Here is a 10611-nt window from a genome sequence, read left to right as displayed (position 1 = left end):
TTTACCTGACTCACTGCCTTCAGGATTTCCTCGATCTTCAGGGATATCGTCACCCTCTTTAGTGTCATCAACTTTTTCTTCAATAGTGAAAAAGGTAAATGAAAAGTTGAATATAAAATGTCAGTAACTGTGTTGCAATAATAATAATAATAATAATAATAATAATAATAATAATAATAATAATAATAATAATAATAACAACAACAACAACAACAATAATAATAATAATCCATTCTACTGAAATTTTGGGGGAGAGGGACTAGTTGGTTACATCAAACCAAGTATTTCACTGGTACTTAATTTATTGACCCCCGAAACAATGAAAGGCAAAGTTGACCTTGGTGGAATTTGAACTCAGAACATAAAGATGGACAAAATGCTTAGCAACATTTTGTTTGGCATGCAAACGATTCTGCCAGCCCACCACCTTAATAATAATAGCAATAATTAATGAGTAGCCTTTAAAATTTTCTATCCCAAAGGGTCTTCCAACCCAATATTTACTTTCTATTATTTATAGCTTCAAGTGCTTTGAGATACACTGTTCCAAAGAGAATTATTTCACATTTTCATGAAAGTTTATAAATTATGAAAATTAAGGCCAGCAATTACAGGGGGTGGGGATGTTAGTAAATTACATGACCCCCAATACTTGATAGGTATTTTATATTTATCAACCACAAAAAGATGAAAAACAAAGATGGCCTCAGTGGAACTAAAACTCAGAACATAAAAAGTTGAAAAAATGCCGCTAGGCATTTTGGCTGATGCACTAACAATTCTGCCAGCTCGCCCCTTTAACATTAATAATAATAACAACTTTGTGCCAACATTTGAAATTATTATTATTATTATCATCATTATTATTAGCGGATACCAAACAAATTGAAGACAATTGAGAAATATCAGAACCTAGCTAGAGTGATGAAAAGATTGTGGAAGACTAAGATGACAATTATTCCTATGTAATTGGTGCACTTGGCACATTACAGGCTGAATTCTATTTAGGCCAACAGACCAGATATTATGGTGAAAATCACATTGGAAAAGCATGCTTGCTCATAGATATATCAATCCCAGCAGACTGCAACACCTCTGTGAAAACATTTGAAGGTTAAGTAAATACAAAGACCTTGAAATAGAGGTTTCAAAACTGTGGCATCTAAGAACGACAAATATGTAATCATTGGGGCTTTGAGGGATAATACTAAATGGTGCTCTTAAATATCATTGTCAATTACCAGGAAACCCAAATTATCAGAAGTACAAGAAAATTGTTCCCATAGATACAGCCCACATCCTAAGGAAAACATTCTCCACTTAAGAATATCTGAATCTTTTAAAATCTTTCAAAAATGCAAATATTAAAACAAACTTTTAACAGAATCTTAATTCTCAGTAATTAGTCTCTTTTCCCCGAAATGTATTATTGCTGTACATAAATAAACCTAGAATAAAATGTCCAGTTTGGTGTTTGTTCTGGGTTGAGATTTGAAACAGCTTGCATAAAAAAAGCAACAGCAAAAACATAATAATAATGATGATAACAACAACAATAATAATTGAAATGCTAAATGGACAAACAATGAGAGCAGTTGAGAAAGGATAGTAATATAAGTATTTAAGAATACTGGAGGCAGATGAAAGAAAACATGAAGAAATGAAGCAAAGTACAAATAGGGAGTACACAAAGAGAGTGAAAAAATATAACAGTCAAACTCAAATTCAACAACTGTCATTGAAGCAATAAATTCAAGAGTAGTGCCAGTTATCAGGTACAGAACTGGAATTGTGAATCAGATAAAAAGCAACAAACAGAAACTTGACAGAAACATTTGAAAGCGGTTGACTATGTATGGAGCCCACAATTGAAAGCTGATATTAGCCAGTTGAACTTGAAGGGAGATCTGGGTGGAAGAGGTTTTATTGCTGTGGAAGAGTGTGTACAGATAGAAAGAAAAAGCCTACCAGAATATTTACAGAACAGCACACAGAAATTACTAAATGCAATGAATAAACAACAGGTGATCAATTGAGGAATAGGAGAAAAGGACAAGAACGAAATTCAAAGTGGGCATGTTAAATAGATTAATGAGTAACCTTTGCATGGTTGATTTTGGAAAGCCTCTGGGGATATATGTAGAACAAAAACCTGGACTTGGTTCAAAAAAAGGCAATTGAAAAATGAGAGACTTATTAGAGCAGCTCAAGATCAAGAAACAGCTTGAGAAAATATGTGTATGGGGAGAAAGTGTCAACAAAATGTAGAGTGTGTAAAATTTGGAATGAAACAATCGTATACACTGTTGGAGAATGTCACAAGTTGGCTCAGGGTGAATATAAGAAATAGAGGCATGACCAAGTTGTGAAAGTTTTACACTGGGGGATTTTTCAGAAATGGGGATTTGAAACTGGAAGTACTTGGTATAATCAGCAGGTTGAAGGAGAGCTTGAGTTGGAAAAATGCAAAATTTTATGGGATTTTCCAATTCAAACCAATAAGATAGAAAACGATAAACCAGATATAACAATAACAGACAAGGAAAAGCAAAGTTGCTTACTGATTGATCCATCATGTCCATTTGTTTTCAGGAGTGTAAAGAAAGAAGATGAAAAATTTTAAAAATATAATCCCTTAAAATTTGAAACTGCAAGAATTTGGAATAGGGAAACTATAAAGGTTGTGCCTGTAATAATTGGTGCATTAGAGACTGTGAGTAATGATATATACAAATGGCTAAAGGAGATTGGAATGTTCTGTAGAGTTTGTTAAGAAAGTTTACCTGAAAATAGACTCAGAACAAATACCGCGAGGTATTTTTTCGAAGCACTCTAATGATTATGCTAATCTACTACACTAAAAATAATAATAATCCTTTCTACTAAAGGCACAAGGCCTGAAATTTTTACATCAACCCCAATGTTTCACTGGTACTTAATTTATCGACCCTGAAAGGATGAAAGGCAAATTTGAAATCAGAAAAATGGATGAAATGCCGCTAAGCATTTTGCCCAGCATGCTAACAATTCTGCCAGCTTGCTGCCTTATTAATAATAATAATTCTTTTAATTTTGGCACATGACCAGCAATTTTTAGAAGAGAAGGATAAGTCAATTACATTGATTCCAGCTCTCACCTGGTACTTATTTTATTGACCCCTCCCCTCCAAAACAGGATGAAAGGCAAATTCAATCCATGTGGCATTAATGGTTTCAAGGCAAACAATTTTTAGGAGGGCAAGTAGTCAATTACATCAATTCCAGTACTTGACTGGGACTTTATTTTATTAATCCTTGAAAACAATGAAAGGTAAGATTGTCCACTGTAGGATTTGAACTCAGAATACTGAGAACTGGAAGAAATGCTAAATAAAACAATTTTACAAAATGCTCTAACAGCCGTCACTACAATTTGGTTTCAGCTGGCTAGCACCATACTTTTGCTAATGGGTTTCAGATGTCCATGTCATTGTGAACAAAAACGTTCCCTTCCTTTATCATAAATCCTCTGACCTCATGGAACAACTGTGGCTGCAGAAGGATAAAATGCAAAATTGATTTCGATGGGATTTTGAAATCAGAATAATTACTACAAGGCATTTTGTCTCATAATCCAACAATTCCGTCAGTTTATTGTCATGATAATAATTATGATTCTAACAAAGGCACAAATCTAGCAATTTTGAGGGAAGGGAGAGCAGTCAAGTACAAACACAGTACTTGACTGGTACCTTATATTAAGTGACCTCAGATGAATGAAAGGGAAAGTTGATTTGAACTCAGAATATTGGTTTCAAATTTTGTAACAAGGCCAGCAATTTTGGAGAATGGGGTAAGTTGATTATATTGACCCCAGTGCTCAACTGGCACTTATTTTATTGACCACCTCACCCCCACCTCTACCGAAAGGGATGAAAGGCAAAGTCAACCACAGCAGAATCTGAACTCAGAACGTAAGGACGGGCAAAATGCCGCTAAGTATTTTGCCTGGAGTGCCAATGAATCTGCCAGCTCGCCACCTCAGAATACCAAAAGCCAGATTAGATGCTATAAAGCCTTTTTACAAATACTCTAACAATTCTGCCAATTTGTTGCATTTAATATACCCAAGGTACAAAAAACTGCAGTTGGTAGAGAAGTAAAGGCATGCAATTAAAATAAGACTACTGAACAATAACAACAACAATAACAATGATGATGATGAAGATTTTTCTAACTTAGCACATTTAGGAGGCGATAACAGTTGATTACATCAATTCCAATATGTTACTAGTACTTTATTTTATTAACCCAAGAAGTTATCAAAGGTAAAGTCAACCTCAGAAAGATCTGAACTCTGAATGCAAAAGTCTGAAACTGAATAGCATAAGACATTTTGAGCACTACTTTACCAATTCACCACCAGAATGACAACACAGAAGGAAGGGAAATAGGGAAAGCAAAAACAAAACAAAAAAAAGTGGAAAAAAGGTAACAGTGTTGGAATATATACAATGACAATGATGATGATGACAATGATCATGATCACGATGAATGTGTGAATAATGTGGCAAATATTAATTAAATCTCATTTGATTGTGCAATCTTGGTATGAATTAAAACAACTTTTTATATTATGGTTCATTCTTTCTATATTTAGCATCATAATTTTCAATTTTTTTATTATATATACATATTTATATCTTCAATTTTTTTTTTTTTTGTTACCTTTCAGAGTTTTAACAGCTTCTTTGACAGTTTCCAATGAAGATCTGCCATCAGGACTGCTCTCTGTGAAAGGAAACATTTCACACCAATGTCAACAATTTCCAATTTTTCTTCAACAGCACAACAAAAACAACTTCTAAAGTCTCTTTTCAGAGTTATTTCATGATCTGCACACACACTGTCCTTACTATCTCTCTCTCTCTCTCTCTCTCACACTCACTTGCAGAAGATATATATATATATCTATCTAGCAAGCTAGCTTTCATTCTATCTAATTACATTATTGTCATGAGATATCTCAAGTAGTATTTTAGAAAGGAAAAAAAAAACTTCAGCTTATTTCAAGTACACCCATAGTTGTACACAAACTAAAATGATTATACATACACACACACACACACACACACAATATATATATATGAATATTTGTAGTTGTGTGTGTGTACACATATAACTAGGTTCCACCAGCATTGTGCATTTTACCAATACATCAAATTAACCAATAACCTTTGGTTGCAATTCTGTAGATGGAAATCAACTGGAAACCCATCATATAGATGTAGACACACACATTACACTCAAATGTGTGTATACATCTTTTGCACAATGTAAAATAATAATAGGTACAGACATCAATATAAAATGTCAGAAATTTATAAGTAGGGATTAGTCAATATTTTCTTTATGGAGGGATTAAAGACAAAGCTGACTTCAGTGTGATATGAAATCAGAAAACAAAGTGCCAGAATAAATACTGAAAGGAATTTTTTACTTAATATTTTAATAATTCTACCAAATTAATAATGGTAATTGTTTCTAATATAAGTGCAAGTCTTAAATATAGGAAAGGAGTTACTTCATTAAATCAACCCCAGTACTTGGCTGATATGTTATTCTGTTCATTCCTAACTGCTTCTAATATTAGCAAAAGCTTGAAATCTTGTGGAAAGCTAAGTTGACAAAAGAAAATCAAACACCCACCCTAACTCTTGACAGGTATTTGATTTATCAACAGTAGAAGAATGAAAGGCAAAGTTAACCTCAGAATGTTAAAAAGCAGAATAAATGCTGTAATGCATTTTGTCCACTGCACATATATAATAATAATAATCCTTTCTGTTATAGGCACAAGGCCTGAAATTTTTGGGGAAGGGCAGTACTTGACAGGTACTTATTTTATCGACCCTGAAAGGATGAAAAGTCAACTGGCAGAATTTGAACTCAGAACATAAGGATGGATGAATGCCACTAAGCACTTTGCCTGGCATGCTTAGAATTCTGCCAGCTCACCACCTTGATATATCATAATAATAATCCTTTCTACTATAGGCACAAGGCTTGAAATTTGGGGGAAGGAGTAAGTTGATTATATCAACCCCAGCACTTGACAAGTACTTAATTTATCGACCCTGAAAGGATGAAAGGTAGAAAGGCAAAGTCAACCTCAGTGAAATTTGAACTCAGAATGTAAGGACAGACGAAATGACACTAAGCATTTTGTCTGGCGTGCTAACTATACTGCCAGTTCACTGGATAATAAGAACAACAACAACAACTATCTCAACACTGAACTTAAATTAATAATTCGTCAAACATTCAATCATCTATTATTCTTTTCCCTTCTTCTTCCCCTTCCTCTCTCTCTCACTTTTTTTTCCCTCTCTTTCAAATTTATCATGGCAAAAATCTTCAACTGTCATGAAATAATAAAAGAGAATTCTAAATCCAAGATGCACAAGCAAAGATTAGTAATGAATAGTATATTAGTATGGAATTTCAAATACAGAGTATTAGTGCAGAGTTTTGTATATATACCGTTAGTATAAATAATTAGTAAAGAAATTTAGTATGCATTAGAAATAGAAGATGAACAGGAGACATTCCTTGAGGCAAACAAGATGCAGAGAGAAGGGTTAACATCAGTTAGTCATTCAACTCTGTGTGTGTGTGGGTGGGTGTGGATGTGTGTGTGTGTGTGTGTGTGTGTGTGTGTGATGTCTCTTTACTCAAGCATTTATATGACATCATCATGAAAAAACCCTGGGCTAATTCACCATGGCTCCCAAACCCATTATGTATTTGTATATGTTAGCAGCATATGTCTCAGTATATCTGTGTTGGGTGTATAGACCTACATGTAAACAGATATACCCAAATGAAATGATGGTACTGTTACAAGTTATTCGATTTCATTTACAACAAAATTTCTCACTTGCATTAAAATTTTTTTTTTCTTTTGTTTACTAATCTGATGAGAAAAAGAAACTGAAGTTGAATCTATTCATTCATAGTCAATGTTTATTAATCAATATTAAACATTGTGTTTTTCTGAGAAGATTATCTAGTTGATTTTTAAGAACCTTTTAGTCAAATTGTCAGTCATCATCATCATCATCATTATCACCACCACCACCACATTTATTTTACATTCATTATTTATCCATGATAGTAGAGATTTGATGGGCCTTGAAGTATCTCACAACATATTGCAGCCTGTCATCTCCCAACACACACAAATAGTAACAACAAAATTGATGACTTTATTGTTCTGTATGTCCTTTTACAGATTTTTTTATGTTAGTTTTTAGCATGTTTTTTTTTTTTCACAACATGATGCCTTTTTATTGTCACCAGCACACTCATTGAAATGAAATCCAATAATAATTCTTTACTTTTAAAAGTTCCTGAATTCAGATTTGATGAACTGTGAGGAATTTTCAGTAGGACTTTCCAAATGGGTAAAATGGAAAAGTGTCCATTCCATATATTTTAGAGGAACAAGTTTCAAGAATTAGAGTAGAAAGAGAGAGATTGACTTTTTGACTAAAAAACATTTTGTTGAATTACTTTCACGAAATATCTTGTGACACTTACATTGTAGGCAATAAATTCTTCAAAAACTTGACTAGTGAACCTCCAACACATGATTACATAAAGAATGTACTATTGCACTGCAAATGTAAGTTATATTTGGTCCAATACCATATCATTATGGAGGCAATGTTTAGTCCATCACCACCTGTGTGTGATCCAATCAGCCTGCCATTACTATGGTTAATTATCCAATAACCAATTTGAAATTGTCATGTCTTGTGGAATGTAAATGTAGAAGAAAACAAAGATCAAAGAAATGAAGGAAAATGCTTTTGGTGATTAACCCTTTTGTAACCAGATTTCTATTAAAATACATGACCTTTGTTTCAACTAATTTTGGAAATAATGAAAATTTTAAAAAATGACTCTCATTATTATACTAATGTTTGGACCAGGGAATGTTTTAATTTAGATCACTTAATAAAGCAGGAGTTTGTTATCACATATAGAAGGAGGATTGGTTTCAGATGAGTTGGTAACAAAAGGGCTAAAGAGAGATGATTAAGAAAATGAGAATGTTAGCAAGAGATGGAATGTAACAAGACTGGAAATTTGCTTCACTGAAAAATAGTATTTAACAGAAGCCAAACACAGACAGAGATGAAGAGAGAGGAGAGTGTTTAAAATTATTGGAAGATGAAACATGTAAACTTGAATAATAACACAGGAAAATATGTGGGAGTTATGAAATCAAGACAAGTGAGAAGTGGTATAAACTTAACCAAATATTATCAATGACAATAATGATGTTGCCATCATCTGGAATAAGATCTTCCTCACTGATAGGAAGATAAAACAAGCAGGATTGACATTGTTATCAAGGATAGGAAGAATAGGAGGTGTATACTTATCAACATTGCAATACATTTCGTAAGGCATAATTCCATGAAAATCAGAGAAGCTGGAGGATGAAATGAACTGAATGTGGAAGATCAAATTATTACCAGTAGTCACAGAAGCATTATGTCACATGAAGAAAGGAACAGAAAAGTTCACCAACTGTATCTTAGGTAACAAACAATATTTATGCAGTCCAAATTGGAATGACTCACTTATTACAGAATGCTGTCAATCAAGTGACAACTTCTCTAAAGTACCTCAGGGCCATAGTGTTTGAATACAACCTTACAGGATATAAAACAAGAAGTACAAAAACAAGTAGTAGTAGTAGTAGTAGTAGTAGTAGTAGTAGTAGTAGTAGTAGTAGTAGTAGTAGTAGTAGTCCTTTCTATTATAGGCATTAGGCCTGAAATTTTCAACTTGGAAGTAAAGATGTGTTAATGATTCTACCAGCTCAACACCTTAATAACTACAACAACAATAATAATAATAGTTTCAAGTTTAAACACAAAACCAGCAATTTTGAGGGGAGAGGTTAGTTGATACCAGCAATCTCAGCACTTGACTTTGGAAAGATCTGAACTCAGTGTATAATGATTCTGCCAGCCAACCACTTTTAATAATAATTATTTGTAATGCAGGTACAAAACCTGAAATTGGGGTGAGGTGAGGTATGCAATTAAATCACCACTAGTACTTGATTGATACTTTCTTTATTGATCCCAAAAGGACAAACTTTGCTTTGGCTGGATTTGAGCTCAGCATCTCCCTCAAATTTATAATCTTGTGCCACAGATTCGAGGAAGGTGTTAGACAAATTCATCAATCCCAATATTTGACTGGGCCTTCATTTTATAAACCTCTGACAAAGTTAACCTCGGAAGTATTTACTCTCAGAATGTAAAGAGCTTGAACAAATCCTGCAAGGTATTTTGTAGGATGTTCTAACAATTCTGACAATCCATCATAACAGTAGTACTTATACTGGTAGTAGTATTTGTAGTAGTACTAGTAGTATCTAAAAAAATAAGAGTAAATCATTCATATTTTTTACATTTTCCCCTCATCTCACTCTGCTTCTATCTGTATCTAAAAAAAAAGAGTTCAATAATTAGGGGGAAAATATTTAAAACATGCTTAGGAACATTGAACAAGATCTATACAGAATGTAATATCAAGATGAAAATATATTAGAATGAAATTCCAGGCTAAGCTTAGTATTCATGTTCTAGCAATGTTAGATATTTAAAGCCATGCTTACAATATAAAACAAAGCACATATCATTCTGTTAGAACCTCTTCACATTTAAAATGTTCTCTTCATTTTTTTTTTTTTAAACTTTAAAAAATTCCTTAATTCTTAAGAGATAATCTAATTCAGTTTCAATAGAAAATGAACAAATGAAATAATAATAATAATGATGATGGTGGTGATAATCCTTTCTACAATAGGCACAAGGCTTGAAATTTTGGGGGAAGAGAGTAGTCAATTATATCAATCCCAGTACTCAATGGCGGAATTTGAACTCAGAACATAAGAATAGATGAAATGCCACTAAGCATTTTGTCTGGCATGTTAACAGTTCTACCAGCTCTTTACCTTAATTATAACAACAACAATAATATTGTCCTTTCTACTAAAGGCTCAAGACCCGAAATTTGGGGGTAGTAGGTCAGCCAATTACATCAACCCCAGTGTTCAACTGGTACTTATTTTACCAACTCCAAAAAAGGATGAAAGGCAAAGTCAACGATGGTAGAATTTGAACCCAGAACACAAAGACTAAAAAAATGTCTAAGCATTTTGTCCAGCGTGCTAATGGTTCTGCCAGCTTGCCACTTCCTTAACAAGAGTAATAATTTCTTTTTTAATACTAATAATACAACTATCCTCCTTTATAACAGGGACTTGGTTTAAAAAAAATTCAGAGATAAATGAATCACCTCCATCCACTTTGTAAATGGAATGAATGGTAGATTTATTGACAGCAAACTTGTAGCCCAAAACAGCAAAGCCTGCACCATCATATATTTTCTTGACCACCTCCAACATTTCTTATAGAGAAGACACTCTTCTGTGTCATTTGTGAGGATCAGGTGCTTTGTTTTTTTTATTAATCCCATGTTGATGGATACAAGTATGTAAATCCATATAAAAAATACATAGCCTTGCAACTTTGCAAATCAGTG

At 33.3% G+C, this 10611-nt stretch overlaps 1 protein-coding gene across 13 annotated transcripts in view; it reads right to left on the bottom strand.

The window, feature by feature from the left end:
* Positions 1 to 10611, bottom strand: part of LOC106882306 (C-Jun-amino-terminal kinase-interacting protein 4) — a 233098-nt gene that overhangs the window by 44200 nt on the left and 178287 nt on the right. For 11 of the 13 annotated variants that reach the window (XM_052973649.1, XM_052973658.1, XM_052973653.1 and 8 more), the window contains 2 exons: positions 4708 to 4770; positions 6 to 77 (listed from right to left, as the gene is read on the bottom strand). In XM_052973649.1, the coding sequence (XP_052829609.1) occupies positions 6 to 77; positions 4708 to 4770 (135 nt within the window). The remainder of the gene's footprint in view (positions 1 to 5; positions 78 to 4707; positions 4771 to 10611) is intronic. The other 2 variants (XM_052973657.1, XM_052973659.1) reach the window with 1 other exon arrangement.

The sequence above is a fragment of the Octopus bimaculoides genome, chromosome 16 (assembly GCF_001194135.2).
Source record: "Octopus bimaculoides isolate UCB-OBI-ISO-001 chromosome 16, ASM119413v2, whole genome shotgun sequence".
Classification (NCBI taxonomy): domain Eukaryota; kingdom Metazoa; phylum Mollusca; class Cephalopoda; order Octopoda; family Octopodidae; genus Octopus; species Octopus bimaculoides.
The sequence above is the reverse complement of the archived record's forward strand: the minus strand, read 5'-3'. Positions and strand labels throughout refer to the sequence as shown.